This window comes from Otolemur garnettii, unplaced genomic scaffold, assembly GCF_000181295.1.
Source record: "Otolemur garnettii isolate 467f Iridium unplaced genomic scaffold, OtoGar3 scaffold00009, whole genome shotgun sequence".
NCBI classification, from domain to species: domain Eukaryota; kingdom Metazoa; phylum Chordata; class Mammalia; order Primates; family Galagidae; genus Otolemur; species Otolemur garnettii.
Window position 1 is genome coordinate 29,490,046 of NW_003852404.1, and position 17,032 is coordinate 29,507,077.

Here is a 17,032-nt window from a genome sequence, read left to right on the forward strand (position 1 = left end):
TGTCACAGAATATCTGAGAGATCAAGTCTTTATTTCTTGTGTACATGTGTTTATATGTCGTATAAAGTTGTCAGATGGGTTTTTTTTTTTTTTTAATTGGAGGCTATACCTTAAAAGGTTTGACAAATGTTGCATTAAACACACCATCTATTACAAAGCTGTATATGGAAATAGCCAGGCCTGTGGCAGGTGCCTGTAGTCCCAGCTACTTGGGAGACTGAGGCAAGAGAAGCACTTGAGCCCAAGAATTTGAGTTTGCTGTGAGCTGTGATGCCACAGCACTCTACCAAGGGTGACATAGTGAGACTCTGTCTCAAAAACAAAATAAAACAAAACCTGTATATGAGTGAATTAAAGGAAAAAAAATGTTAAATCTTTATAACTTCATTTCTCCTAAAACAATATTTGAATAAAAGTATGCTCAAAGTGAAGAGATCCTAGTTCTAGAAAACAAAATCAAGTGCCACTAAGAATGTTCTGATTGCTAAGGCATGAAAGTTTGATCTATTGAAAAAGATTTTATCCAAATGATAATATACCTTACAATTTTAACTTTTAAATTCCAGTTGACATTAGATTTTATTTATATGGAGAATTTAATTGTCCAACTACCCAGTAAATGATATGTGCTTTACTATTGCTTTCCCCAAATCATTGGATTCAATATTAGAAAAGAAAAAATTATGGACCACAAGCAGTTCTATAACACAGCATTTAACATAAATATTAGACATTATTAGCTTAATGATGATCTTTTATATACATTCTATCCTTTATATGTATGTATAACCCACATTCTATAAAGAGCTGTGGGTTATAAAGCAGCTCTTATAGGGAAAGCAGGACCCCATCATTGCAAAATGTCCTTGAAGTAAATGTTTTTCAGGTTTCTGATTAGGTAAGATGTTTGTAGATACATTTTATATGGTATCAAATTGTTCTTATAATGTACACAGAATGATAAAATGGAAGATTCTGAGACATCAGAACTCACAGTTCTGGATTTTTTAAAAAATAGGAACATTTCCCAAAGTCTACTTCCATTAAAAGAGAATTATAGGAGCTAATAAGTTTCAAATAAGTTGAAAAAGCGTTTTAAGAATGATCATTGTTAAAGATGGCATAGACATTTTATGCTTAATGTCCACACACAGGGAATTACTGCTTGGATGAGGGAATGAATGCTTAGTCAAGATTTTTTTTGATCTTTGAACCGGGAATTAGTATTCTATGTTTACTGAAGAAAGGAAATGTTAAGTATAGATTAGACGTAGATAATTATTTTGCTTTGGCAGAAAGTCCTTGAGAGATTAGCTCAAGCATTTGTCACAATCTTGAATATTTTTCCTTCTATTCAAAAACCTGTCACTCCTTGAGGATCATAGCAATCTCATCTTTTTCTAGGGATTATCTTTTATTTGTTGTGTTGTAAATTGGCTGAAATTATACTGCTTGTAGTATGACTGCTTTGTTTTTCAAAACTGTTAAAATAATCATCAGTGAACACTACCTTAGCAGCAAAAAGCGCTCCAGGCCTTTACAGACACTCTATAAAATGCCATTATTTTCGAGTCTTCTAAAGAGCACTTTACCTCTTACATAGCTTATTTCCTGTTTCAACTACAACCTTCTAAACTCGAGGCAAGAAGTGCCTTAGAAAATCAAAATCAAGTAGTATATGGTAAAATTAACCAGGATAACAAAAGTCCATTTTTTATTTGCTATCTAGGTTTTAAACCTAAAGGTGAGGTTAACACTGATATTATTTTCCTATGTAAATCTAACAATTTAGCCTTTGATATAATGAACTTCTTCTACTTGACACTATACTAGCACCGTGGTTAATTTTAGAAGTTTACACGGGTAGATAAACTTGGAATCAGAGCTCTAATTTACAATTTGGGGGAATTAGTAGGCTTGAATTTTCCACTTCAACTTACTTCATTTATCACTGCATTAAAATGTCTTCAATCCTATCAGAATACTGATGGCAATGTTCGATTAGAAACATTTATTGTGGAGACTTTTATTTTAAAAGTCACTTGAATTCTCAAAGTAAAAATAGAAAAAAAAATATCATTGTTTTTCTTAGAAGCAATTTTGCAGATATGGGAAATGCCATATCTATGCCGAGCAAAGGCCAACACGTGATAATTATGAAGACACAACCCACAAGGCCAATAAGAAGATACGAAGAAACCATCTCGTTCTTTCTCTCTCACACATACAAAGACACCAAGGCATACTTATTAAGTTGATCAATATAAGTAACTGTGATAGCCTAAAAAAACAATAGAAAATATATAGGTGGAAGAGGAGTTGTTGAAGAATTTCCTTCCTCGGAGGGATGTCTTCATGCTTCTTCATTTACACTGTTATTTTAATACTAAATATTTGAATTGTTAGAATAGAGGCAAAGTAAAAAATGTACCAGTGATATCAATATACGAATGTTTGCAGGAAAACCTATTTAGAATATGATGTTAAAGACTTCTGGGAGGTAGATAGATACACATCTAATTATAGATTCTTAATAACATTCATGAGGCATATTCTCACAACTTGGAAAGCAAGAAAAAGTTAAAGAAAACATTAAATACTTCAAGACATAGTAATGAAATTTACTTTGACTTTAAAACTGCCTTTGTCATTGACCTTCATGGGCATACTTGCGTGATGACTTTAAGGACAGTATTTAATAAAATCAATATAATTTACCTCCTTTTTGTGTTTATTTAGCTTGCTTTGATGATCTGCTACGGGTGCAGAGCAGGTGAAACAGTTGAGCTGAATAGAGCTGGAATTAACCTGCTAAGACTACCAAATAGGGAAAAGGAAAAAGAAATATCAATTGGATTATAAAACTGGTTAAAGAGAGAAGTAAGGCGCAGTGGGAATGGAGATTAAAGAATAACAAGACCTATGAGCTCCTGGATCAGGATTGGACATTTTGATGCTATAGAAGAGAACAGTAAGCTGAAAAGTTAAGAGGTTATAATTACAAAAAAATGAGACGTTTAATGTGGTGAAGTTACAAATGATGACATTGTTTGGTGTGTGAGTATCTCTAAGGTGGAGTTAGCAGAATAAGTATTGGACAAGAGGACTTGGGAAGCTGAGAAGTTAAGGGGGTGGACGGGTTATAAAGGCAAACATCGAGGGAGGTTATTGTTGAAAGAGATCATTTCTTGTTCCTATGACTTTATTCTCTTTTGAAGATATTTAGCAAACTGCCCTTTTGTTTTCTTTCTCGAGCTTGGACACATACTTGGCTCCAATCTCTCCAAAGACAATTCTAGTCTTGCCCTCTGCCTGATTTCTAATTTATCATTTCCTTATTGCTGGATTGATATGTATTTATTGGTTCTCTTTTAGCATTTAAATTCAAAATGTCCCTTTCAGGGAAATTCCCTATATTTCAATTTTTCTTTCTTTCTTTCTTTTTTTTTTTTTTTTGTCAGTTTGATTTTTTAGATATTTTGTTAGGACTTAGACAATTCCTATTACACAAATTGGAGACTATGCAGGGGGTTCTTCCTTTCTCTTCCTTAACTCTATTCACTCCACTCCAGAAAAGCAGTGTTTTCTTTCCTAACACTCTTTTATTATCTTTTATCTGTTTTCCTGAATTATTATTCCAAATTCATGTAGGACCTTGTTGTCTGTTTTCAAAACTGTATATGTGATCTCTTGATTAGATTTTTCCCCATGTATTTCACATTAATATTCTTAAAGGAAATTCTGATCAGGAATACTCCCTTCTCAAAGTCATGAGAAAATTATTTGCCTTCTCAGAATGTCTGCCCTGGGTGCTGTGTCTCACATCTGTAATTCTAGAACTTTGGGAGGCCAAGGTGGGTCGATTCCGACCTGCCTGACCAAGAGCAAGATCCTGTCTGTAAAAATAGCGGGGTGTTGTAGTAGTCCCAGCTACTTGGGAGGTTGAGGAAGAGAATTGCTTAAGCCCATGAGTTTGAGGTTGCTGTGAGCTATGATGCCTCAGCACTCTACCAAGGTTGACAGAGTGAAACTGTCTCAAAAAAAAAAAAAAATACCTAGGTATTGTGGTGGGCACCTGTAGTCCTAGCTATTTGGGAGGCTGAGGCAAGAAAATCTCTTGAGCCAAAGAGTTTGAGGTTGTTGTGACATATGATGCCATGGCACTCTACTGAGGGCAACAAAGGAAGACTCTGCCTCAAAATAAGTAAATAAATAAAAATTTTAAAAATGTCTGATATTTTTTAGGCAGCATTGATGATTCTCTATTACTTATTTTAAATGTTCATCTTTCCCCAGACATGCGCCGTAAACTTTTGTACATCTTTGCTTTCTGTCAGCTTCTCTCTGTAACCAGAATATTCCCTACCACAAATCATTACATTTTTCTTCCATATTAATAATGCAGTCACTATTCTGGCCTAATACTAAAATAATGCTTTTTCACGTTCAGGTTCATGTCCTATCACTTTGTCTTGGATGAAGCTACTTAGGATCATTTTCTCCCTCCTGTTCCTTTACACACAGCTTCCATCTTGGCTTTGCTTTTTTATTCCCAACTCAGTTATCATATTAATTGCTCGTAACTGTATCTTTTCTTAATTAGTTGTTATTTTTAGCCCGTAGAAAGTTTACTTACTAACCCTATTCTCTTTTCCTGACATTCACCAGATTTAAATTCATCTATTCAACTCTGTGGCCTCAGGAGGGCAAGCATCCCACCCAGGCTCTGACTCCTATTGAATTGGTGTTTTCTATTTCTGCTGCTCAAAATCCTCCTGCAGTTAAAAATAATAATCAGGGGCCATGCATTTCATGAAGCCTGTCATGATGCCTAATATAGTGGTGAAGCTTTATGATGGCTTAGAACTCATTTATGCTATCTACCATTCCCTGCTGACTATTACGGCTGATGACATATTTCTTATATAAATTACCAAAATATAATATTATATTTTTATAATGTAGATGTTTTATTTTCCCTTTACCCTTCCTAATCACTGTTTCAAAAATTTGCATAGATTTATGTGTAGATAATTCTCTTACAGTTACATAAATGTATCAAGTATCTAGTCAGGAAAATATAGACGCATTTTACTTAACAAGAAAAGTTTATGGATCTTTTGTCTGTCTTAAGAGGGAAGGGTATGTGTAGAACATTTTCTGTTAATTAAACCTGTCGAGACTCACTGAAGGCAACTCTGCTATAAATGTTTCTGAAGTTTTAGGTTTCCTTGTGCATACATCTATAAAGACCAGCATGCATATCAATGTTTCATTGATTATGTCTTAAAATACGCCTAATGGAGGGAATGATCCCATAGACATTGTGAAATTTAGAGGGATTGTTGCTATGGCATGGACTCAGAGGATAAGTCTGATTAAGTTAGCTAATACCAAAATTTATTTATGTTTTAAGAATTATGCTCATAAAAAGTATGAAATCAATGTAAAGAATAAAAGAAAAGCAAATTTTATTAAATTAAGTTGCACAACAATCAAATCTGAGAATAAAACAACAGCTTGACATACAATCCAAGGGCCTAGAACAATATCTATGACTTTGCATGTATGGAGAATGCCATGTGTAGCCTGTGTTCAGAAACATCTCATTTGGCCCTCAGTAACAAAGAACATTCTGTATATTTTTAAAATTTGAAACAATCAATATAATAAATATCCTCATGAGTAATTATTTCGTATTTCAATGGGGTAACAGCTGCATCCTTAGCATCTGATAAGTCATTAAAATTATTATTTAGAATCAGTTTCACGATTTTAAGACTACCTCTATTTTAACAGTACCTCTTGAGCTTACTTTGTATGTATGTTACACACTTAAAAGAACTACCGGCTCGGTGCCTGTGGCTCAAGCGGCTGAGGCACCAGCCACATACACCTAAGGTGGCGGATTTGAATCCAGCCCGGGCCCGCCAAACAACAATGACGGCTGCAACCAAAAAATAGCTGGGCGTGTGGTGGGCACCTATGGTCCCAGCTACTTGGGAGGCGGAGGCAGGAGACTCGCTTGAGCCCAGGAGTTGGAGGTTGCTGTGAGCTGTGATGCCACGGCACTCTACCCAGGGGGACAGCTTGAGGCTCTGTCTCAAAAAAAAAAAAAAAGAACTACCCAGCAACCCCAGCTTCTAATCTTTATCCTCTCTGTCTTCTTTTTCTTCCTTGATTATTTAGCATGTTGTTGTTTAAAAATGCAGTCTAAGTCTACTGAATGGGGAAATGCCTAGGCAAGACTTCTCTCAGGATCCTTTATCCTTGAACTCCATAAACTTAGAATTTTCTACCTGAACTCCAATTTCAAACCCATTTGTCAATCAATTTACATTTAATTTCTATTTCTCTATTTTTCTAAAAATATAACATGAACACTGAGGGTTTTTTTTTTTTTTTTTTTTTTGCACAGACTCTTCAGTACAAATTCTTGATTTAAAAATCTTCACTTGACGCAGAAAGAGAATCAAGGTTTTCATGTAACTCATACTCCCTTGTTTCATTTTCCAGTGAATATATCACAGAAAATAAAGAAGTATTGGGTTTTAAATGATCTCCCTCTTATTAAGACTCTAATCACATCTACTGCCTACCTGTGGGATTTCTTTTTTTTTTTTGGCTGGGGCTGGGTTTGAACCCACCACCTCTGGCATATGGGGCCAGCACCCTACCCTTTTGAGCCATAGGTGCCACCCTACCTGTGGGATTTCTAATCTAAAATAAAACCAGGAGGCATCTTCATGTGGTGTTATGGTACATAAGGCATAAAGTCCTTAACTATACATTCCTGCTTTGTCTTAAATTAGAGGAAGTATAAGACATGAATATTTCCAAATTTTGTTTTCCTCCTCTTGAAGCCAAAACAAGATGTTTACCTGAATGCCATTACAGCAACTTTTTCTTTCCTCTAGGAAAGCACGTTCGATTTTCATAGGATTAATTTTAGTGTTAGAGCCAAACATAATGCTGTTCTTTTCTTTTTCTTTTTTTTTTTCCTTGCTTTCTTTTTTTTTTTTTTTCTTTTGGAGACAGAGTCTCACTTTGTCACCCTGGGTAGAGTGTTATTAGTGTCACAGCTCACAGCAGCCTGAAACTCTTGGGCTCAAATGATTGTCTTGCCTCAGCCTCCCCAGTAGCTGGGACTACAGGTACCCGCCAAAATGCCTGGATATTTTTTGTTTTGTTGTTGTTGTTGTTGCTTGTTTGTTTAGCAGGCCTTGGATGGGTTCAAACCCACCAGCCCTGGTTCCTGTGGCCGGCGCCCTAACCACTGCACAGTGGACACCAAGCCCATAACACTATTCTTATGAAGGAAAAGACAGTGTAGGATCCAAAGAAGATACCACCATTTGGAAAAAGAGAGACATTGGAGAGTGTTTCAGATTTTGGGGGATGTTTTATTCTTGTTCACTTTTGCAAGAATACTAGGAAAGTTCTTTTCCTAGGGGACCTCTGTTATAGGTCTCACCTTTCCATAACTGAACTGCCTATTCTTTGTTCTTCTCAAGTATAAGTTGGAAAGAGAGGATGAAGTCCTTCTCATCAATACCTAAGGAGCAAATAATCCCATATACATTGAAAAGATTAGAGGGACTATTGCTATGACAAACCTTCACAGAATAAATTCCCCAAAGATAAGCTAAAAGAGTTTCAGTGACAGTAATTGGGCTTATATCATATATTCTGTAAATAGGAGTTGCAAAACAAATGCAGAATCTTTTATGAGGTAAGTACAAAGCAAAGCACTGATTTAACAATTTTTTAAAAATCTGTTAAGATTAAAAAAATTCCACCAATGCCTTATATGAAAATAAATTCATAATAATATTTGGTTTCTCTCTCTCTCTCTCTTTTTTTTTTTTTTTGAGACAGAGTCTCACTTTGTTGCCCTCAATAGAGTGCTGTGGTGTCATAGCTCACAGCAACTTCAAACTCTTGGGTTCAAGGTATTCTCTTATCTCCGCCTCCTGAATAGCTGGGACCACAGGTGCCTGCCACAACACCCAGCTCTTTTTAGAGACGAGGTCTCAGTGTGCCTCAGACTTGTCTCTAACCCGTGAGGTCAGGCAAACAATCCTTCTAAGTGCTAGGATTACATGTGTGAGCCACTGAGCCCACTGGTTTCTCTTTTTATTTTCTTTTTTGTTTTCTGTTGCTGTAGGAGATAACTGTCGCAAAAATGTCCTTAGGTGTATGGAAAAATAAACCTCGTTATAGTGATATACATTTGATTGTCAGAAACAAAATCAAATTGCATTTTGCAAATAAAAGATTTTGAACTTGTAATTATTTCTGCTACTAAACGGGGAACTCGGTACTGAGTATATTCATATTCTCACTGTTGAGCTTCACAGTGTTACCATCTCTCCCGATGCTGTTTTCACTGTCCTGTTTCTTCAGGAGTACACACTGGAAAAAGAGTAGACTGGAACCACCTTCAGAATGATCTTTTTGGACGCTTGAACAGCAGGGAAGATTGTTATTCATTTGCAGCAAGAAACTCCATCATTTCTGTGTTCCAATTAGAGAAAGCCTAAGGGCCCTCTTTATTAAGATGAAACACAAATTGTATCAAGTCTTGCTAAACCACTTAATATTTTTATGCTGATATTAAGAACCTTGAACATTTTAAATACTAATTGGGAATATGTGCAAGGCTATTTTTAATCTACACGTAAACTCTAACCTCTGTTTCATTAAAATTGCATCGTACGATGCTCTTTTGCCACCTAGAAGATTACCACACAGGGTAGGAGGAAGAATCCTTGAAGGATTCCGTTCTGTGTCAGCAGAGACTTACACCATTACATCCTCCTGTGAACCAAGTGTGTAGGTGTTTTTCATTATTTTCTATGAGGGAGATTTTTTTTTTTTTTTGAGAAAATGTTTTTAAATACAAACTGACCATTTGAATAATTGATGTAGATCTTTATATTTTTCTACCAATAATTTAAAATAAATATCTGAATTTACAGAGTCATGTGCTTTAAGATTCAATGCTTATGAACTCAAGTAGAGAAAAATCGTGATGGTTTTGATTTGGGAGGATAATGTTGAGTGCATGAAAGTGTATAGATCCGTGCATATAATTATATCTCTCTGTGTTTAAAAATTCCAAATTGTACATCAAGGAAACAGTGCTTCTTAATATGCTAAAATACTTCCCTTGAGTAGTATTATAGAGATGAATGCTCTAAAATTCAAATTATCTTTAATATAACTATTATGCTAATATTGGCCCACTATGACTTTGTAAAAGGACAAAACTTTTACTATTTCAACTATGTTACAAGCCATAGTTTTATTTTACCTTTTGGTTGTTGTTGTTTGTTTGCCTCTTGAGGGATGTTAAGGATATACATGGTACTAAATTATCCAACTGTTTAAAATAAGAATTAATAAATACAAACAGAGGTTAGGATATAGAGGATATAGGCAACAAGTTAAGTATTAATGGTTTGACTTTTATTAAGACGGCGACTTGTTTATATAATTGAATGATACAAATTCTTATCTATTTTCTAATTATTTATTTTACCTACTTTCTTAATTTGCTATCATAGAACACTCTTTCAGAAAATTTATGGATACAGTTATGATAAAATTTTCCTCTGTTTGACTTCTCTCTCTGAAGACATAAGAAAATTCAAACCACTTATTCTCTCTGTTCAGACACTTACTGTAACACTTCATCTCTGGTCATGAAAATGCATGTGGGGACCTTTCCCTACCGACAATCAGTTCTCTATGGAACACCAGCTTGAGTGTTCTCAGTTCAATTCTGACACTCTGGCAATAGTGTCAGATGCTACAGATTGAGAACTCAGTCCCACAAGACTAACCCCCATCTCAGATGCCACTCACAAGTGGTAGGTTGTCACCTGTAATTCTGAGTGCAGACAGGAGTTCCCATGGCTCCCTCCTTGGGTTTGATTAATTTGCTATGATGGCTCACAGAACACAGAGAAGCATTTGACATATGTTTATTCATTTATTATAAAGGATATTATAAAAGATACAGAGGAAGAGCCAGATGATGCGATAGATAGAATAAAATATTTAGGAAGAGGTGCAGAGCTTCCATGCCTTTTCCTGCTGTGCCTCCATCTTGATGCCCACCAAGAGCTTCTCATTAGAACGTCTGATGGGACCATCTCATCATAACAAATTTTTTTCTATCACTCTGAAAATTTCAAGGGGTTTAAAAACTGTGTGTCTGAAAAAAATAAGCATTCTACAATGTACGTGTAGCTTAAAACATCAGATTTTTACATGATAAATACAACATATATGTCATTTAAAAAATAAATGCATTTGGAAAAAAAACCTGTGTCAGACACTCTTATCACTCAGAAAGTCACAGTTATGCACCACAGAACAACATTTTGTTCAATGATGGCCCACACAGAGCCGAGGTGTGTAGTAGGCTATGCCACCCAGATTCGTCTAAGTATACGTGTGATGTTCACGCAATGACAAAATCATCTAACGACACATTTCTTAGCATGTGCAGTAACACGTAAATGTGCAAAGGTCCTAGGAGTTCTGGGTAAGGAAATGGGATCAAAGACCAAATATTAGGGGAAAAAATTCTCCTGGAACCCCTCCCGATAATGGTTTCAGGAGTTCTACATGAAGAGCAGGAGGCAGAGAGAAATGTATATTTCTTATTCTTTCACAGTATCACCCTCTCCAAGTGTGGGAAATTCCTTGACAACAGTGCCGATCTGCTTCTTCTGATTTTTTTTCACTCTTTGTTATTAAATTTTCGTAACTTTGTCTTTTACAAAATTTTATCCAAAAAATATATAGTCTTTCTCTTAGAAAGGATGCCATGACCAGAGACATCACTCACGAGACCTAAGTTCTAGCTGTGCTCATGATAGAACAGAAATTCAATTCTACCAAATGGAACAAATTAATAAAGCTTTTCAAAAAATAATTCTGTGTGATCAAATCATGATTAAATTAGAACATTTTTATGTAGAAGTCTAACAAAGCAGTCATCATGGTAGAAAGCAGGAGGCAGTGGGCAAAGCATCAGCTATGGAGTCAGACCAGGTTCTGAGTCTTCTCTGATCTCTATTTGTAGATGTAGTAAATTAAAAAAATAATATTTATCAAAATGTTCTTTTGAGTACTATAGAAAATATATGCAAAGCACCTAAGATAACTGGTATTACCAGCATGTGGTTATAGATATTTAAAACCATTCTTATCATTTATTAGTATCAAACAAAGAAATTTTTCATAGAGATTTTAAAAGAAGAACTTATATACCATTTATATGTTCTTTGATGAAAGCATGTTTTGAGATGGGTATTCTTTCCAAGGTTTTATTAAAGGAGCACTCTAAGGAAAAGACTTTAAGAGAATGAGAAAAACAAACAAGGTAAAAAGGGGAAATTTCAGGTAGTTTCAGGTAGAGCTGGGTCACAGGGATGGCCTTGAGTGCCAAGACGTAATTCCAGGTACCTCTGTGGAAGTCTTGTTCCAATAGCCCAAGGCTGTCCTCCCATGTTAGATGTGTGTGACCAGGCCACAGGACCTGGTGAGGGCACCATTGATGACTACTACAGTGACTCAACAGATTAGTTCCCTAATGCATATCTGCCTAGTTAATTAGAATAGAATTAAATTACATTTGCCACACCTCTCTTTTGAGTGAGGGTATATGGTAGTTTGGTATCTTAATGAAGTTAGCACTTGGTTATGCAGAAATTAAATGTTAAATGTTTATAAATTGTTTGATTCCCTTAATTCTCAAATACGTAACATTTCTTATTTTTCTTATCTATATGCATGCTTGAATCCAATAGGCCAGAACCTGTTTTGTGGACGAAGGATGGTGGAGAATTACCAGACCCTGACCGAATGGTTGTGAGTGGTAGGGAGCTAAACATTCTTTTCCTGAACAAAACGGATAATGGTACATATCGATGTGAAGCAACGAACACCATTGGCCAAAGCAGTGCAGAGTATGTGCTCATCGTACATGGTGAGTACCTTTTTGAAAACATTATATATAAAATGATGAATAAACTGAAAAGCTGTTTAAATGTATCTGCATCTTCAAAATAATAAATAAAATTCAAGAGAGTTTTTTCTTTCAGAAAAACTTTTCAGAAGGCTAAGTATCTCCAATGTTTGAAATTAATTATGTATGAAACTAACAAAATAAAATTACAACAGATTTTTTTCTTTCAGAAAAACTTTTCAGAAGGCTAAGTATCTCCAATATTTGAAATTAATTATGTGCGAAACTGACAAAATAAAATTACAACATACACTTAAATACACATAAAATAAAAATTATTTTTGTATAAAGTTTTCTCTATATAAATGTCTTTATTAAATTTTAATCATGACCAGTAAGCTATATTGAAGGTTCTCTTTGAATTTTACAAAGACATGATTTAAATTATTAATCATTAAAATTATATTTCCCTTTAGCTAATTTTGATTGTATTACCTTTATAAGCCTTACTTTATAATTGTTCACATTTCAGAAAGAATGATAGTGTGTCTCTGAGATCAACAAAGGTATAGAATATTGAACTGCATTAATTTCTTATGAATTATAATTTAAAATTTCTATAGAATTTTTTACTGTATTTGTCTTATGATTTGAGTAAATATAACAAAGTCACACAAAGAAATAATAATAACCAATGGTGAATATAGCCACAGTGGGGGGTTCATACATAGTTAGGTGGCTTTAACATCTTGTTAGATGGAGATGACCTTTCGTGAAATTGATATAAACTGCAATAATAAAATTAGACATGTTTCTTTATTGTGCTACTTCTCAGAGTTTATTTATATATGCCAGGGTGCATTGTGAATCTCCAAGAACAAGACACATTAGAAAATGTAGCAATTTCCTCGTGTATTTCAGCAAGGAAAACTTTCCTGAAACTAGCATTGTACTCACCATAATAAGATATGAATACCGTAGATAACAGGATGTCGTAAGAAATCCAGTGGAGCTTAAAAACCTGAATGGAGCGTGTTGATTTGCTGTTTTCTCCATGAATTCAGCTATAGAATGCTGTCAGAAGCATGGATTAATTCTATACTTTTCCAAAAGAATTGTTTGGGGGGGGTCAAGTCTCATTTTTTTATAAAGATGTTTAATTTTAGGAAAAAAATAATCTGATTAGGCTTATTCTTCCCAGATATTTATTTTGTTACTCGACAGGCTATACTTTAACCAAAAGTAACATAGTCAGTCAATTTGCAGTTTTCTTTTTGTCAAATTGCTTTAGTGTATCAGATCTCTCAATTCTTAATTCCACTTTGCTGGTAGGCAAATAAAGGCTCATGATGACTAGACCATTCACATAAACATCCCAAAGACTGAAGAGCTGAGAGTTTAATTTCTATTACCTCATGGATTAGGCAATATTCAACTTTGGGAAAGATCAGCCTAATCAAATTAGACTGATAAATTGGAATGGAATGTGATAACCCCCTGTAGGCAAACCCTGGCAGCCTTACTACCACCAGGTTTATAACACCACTGGGAAAGTCAAGATGAAAAGTTAGATCCTTAGAGCAGGATCTGAGCAGATTTTGGTTCATAGTGCCTGGAAGTTTAGGTCATGCAGTCACGTAGGTAAAGTATAATCTGTCTGATCTATCCTTGATTTCCTAAGTTCTTTTATCACCTCCCTAATATTTTTCTGAGAATCTGAGGCCATGGTAGGTAGCAGGTAACACCTTGTCATAAGCAATATGACATAAAACTATCGAGAATTAAGAGGGACGTGAAAGAGAAAAAATATACTTAGATGAAAGTATATCATTTGGTTTTTTTTTTTTTAAAGTAATTCAAGTGAAGAAAATTCATGTTTTCCCCGTGTTTGCAAGCTAGCCAACAGCGTGGTTTCCTAAATAGCCAAGCTACCTTTAGGTAGTTGGCAGTTGACGTATTTTTAATAAATACTTCTTGAAGCACTTTGTAAGAAGTCATTTTTGGTTTTGCTTTTTGAACTCCAATTCATCAAAAGCACCCCGTAGATTAATGCTATTCATGCTGCTCAATAAATGCTGTGAAGTTCAACAGTGGTTTACCTCGGATTATTGACACGAGTAATGAGAGGCTCGATGAAACAGTGAAACCACACTACACTGTTTTTCAAAAGGGCTCCAATTGGGTTCATTACCAAATAAAGTTCTTTTCCCCCCTTTGCACTCTAGGTGTAATGTTTCATTAGTCACTGGTTGTATAAATATAAAAAGCCACTCTCTTCTGTTAATGGTTCGGCTGTTTCAAAACCCGACTAAATGATGAAATTTGAGTGGCATTTCGATCTATAATGAATGCAGCGTGCATTTCAGAATGGAGTGATAAGTGATCATTTGTGAGAACTGTACCCTTTTATCTTTTACATCCAGGTTGATTTTACATTAGCTGGGATAATTTAATATAGCTCCCGTACAGAAGGGCTTCTCCTGAGCTGAGACCTGGGCCTTTGACTCTACCTCATTTGCCTGGATTCTATCGATTCTTAACTTGATGGAGGTCTGAGCTCTTTCCTGTGGAATCATCTACTATCTAGATGCTATCCTGATAGATTTTATTGTTTTAGAGTCAGTGGAAATGATTTAAATGTTATCACATTTAATTATTAGAAGCACTGACGTTTTGTGTTATGGACACTGGAGGTCCTTCCCTTCCTAATTACACCTTTGAAAATTTCAGCATTAGGACTATAGATGGTAATTTTAAACTGCCAGCCTAAAATTTACCCGCAATGAGAGGACTAATAAAAGTCAGCACACAAACACCTGCAGGATAAAGCATTTTACTTCTGAAACATTTGCACTGTAGAGGTTCCATTAGGAAAGAAAGAAGCACTATTCATTAACAACTCTGGAGGAATTAATCTGCTAAAAATTAATACGTTAAATTAGTAACCCTAGTTATATTAATTAATTCCTGTGAGCAGCACAATAGTTTTTTTACTGTTGGCTTCATTATAAAAATGTTGAAATGATGCTATTGTTATCATTATCGTGCTATTTCTTTCTTTAGAATGGCTGGTTACATCTATTGGCATAAAGGCTTTGAAATATTTTAATCCATTGCTGTTCTTACCATTTGGAGAACTCAGATCAACAGAAAAATGTATTCATTCAACAAACAGATGTTTAGTACTTATCAGCTGGGTGCAAAGGCACTTTAGGAGAACAGATGAATAGCACTCAAGAAGATTATAGCTTAATATGGAGCATAAGCACCAAACACCTATTACGCAAAATAGAAGAGCTAGAGGGAAATGGTCAGGCCATGATGTGGGGTGTTCATGTAGTCCACAAGTCTGTGATATATTTTTTTAAGATAGGTTCTAACTCTCTCCGTCTTCGCCTAGCCTGGAGTGCAGTGACCAAGTCATAGCTCACGATAACATCAGACTTCTAGGCTCAAGTAGATGGCACTATAGGCATGCGCCAGCACACTGCCTAATTTTTTAATGTTTTTGTAGATATGGGGTCTCACCATGTTTCCCAGAGTTATCTCAAACACCTGGCCTTCAGTGACCTTCCTGCCTCAGCCTCCCAAAGTGCTAGGATGATAGGTGTGTGCCCCATCCCTGGCCGGGAAGTTTTCAATATAGATCATATCACTCCTGGATTATTTGTAAATAAATGACATACATCCTAGAATGGTGGAAGGAGCAAGGTGTAAGTTACAGAGATGTACAATAAATCAGACTGTTATTATTGTTATTTTGTACCTAGTACCCTTATTTTACCAAAGGCAGTCCAACTCCAGTGCTCTGCTAAGAAACTGACCCAGGCATTGTATGCAACTTGTTGCCTATAAACATTCCTGAATGTACTCAGAACATAAATTAGGTTATGTGTATCTATATTCTTGCTAAGAGTTAGAGAACATCTTAAAAATTCCCCAATATAGCAAATTAATAATATAGACATCAGGACAAAGGTTATATAATCTTGTCTCCCTAATGCAACATCAAGTTCAGAAGATTTAGGTAAGACATTCCCCCCAGCCCCAAGTAAAAACTACTCACCTGCATCTATCCACTACAGAGAGCATTGGAAATACCCATTTATCATGAAAAGAATGGCTACAAGGCCTTACTAATGACCATAGGCTAACCGTATTTTGTGGTTGTAAGCAATTCAAGTTGTTATATTTATTTGTCATTAACTGATTGATTGAAAGTGTCAAAAATGTGCAGGACCAGAAAAATTTTGAGGAAGAATGTCTACGGAGAGGTCAAAGACAATGACCACATCTCCTGCCCCCAATTCTAAGTTTCATTCTCAATTCCCCCAAAGTCTTTTTTTTTTTTTTTGGCTGGGGCTGGGTTTGAACCCACCACCTCTGGTATATGGGACCAGTGCCCTATTCCTTGGAGCCACAGGCGCCACCCTCCCCCAGTGTCTTTAGGAGAAATTAACAATCACTTCTCAAAATACAACGTAAAATGAACAGATATGCTAGAAGACTTGAGTATCATCTCTAGACTCAAAAACCTTCTCCAGGATTTGGAAGAAATAAAGGCATATAAGTTGAGAAAAATGAGCAGTTCATTTTTTTGTTTTAAAAGTAGCTGAATTATCAGTGGCTCATCCAGATTGCCCACAAGGATGACAAGAAGTCAACTTAGCATTTCAGTGGGAATCTCAGGCTTTTCCTCAGTCATATGAGAGTTAAGATAGACTATTCCAAACTTTTTTCATAATATTCTCCCTCCCTCCTCAAATTGACTCTTCCTATTACTATAGTAACACTGTGTAAGTGTTAGAATTCTTACACTGCTGCTCTAACACACTCTACTACTTCATTATTTTTCTTCTTGTATGAATAAGGTTTCACAATAATTTCTTACTTTTCCATTTTGACTCTTGCTATTCTTATTTTGAATGAGTTTGGCCACTATACAACTTTCCATAGATTGACTTTTCTTATGTACACTTTCTTGCTTTTCTAGGATATTTTATATTTACAACCATAAGAGACAAGTAGAATCCTCCATGATTAGTGTTG

The 17,032-nt window shown here is 35.4% G+C and overlaps 1 protein-coding gene across 2 annotated transcripts in view; it reads left to right on the top strand.

The window, feature by feature from the left end:
• CADM2 (cell adhesion molecule 2) overlaps nucleotides 1–17,032 on the top strand; it is a 1,018,247-nt gene that overhangs the window by 910,453 nt on the left and 90,762 nt on the right. For both annotated transcript variants that reach the window (XM_012801497.2, XM_003783925.3), the window contains one exon: nucleotides 11,826–12,004. In XM_012801497.2, coding sequence (XP_012656951.2) covers nucleotides 11,826–12,004 — 179 coding nt within the window. The remainder of the gene's footprint in view (nucleotides 1–11,825; nucleotides 12,005–17,032) is intronic.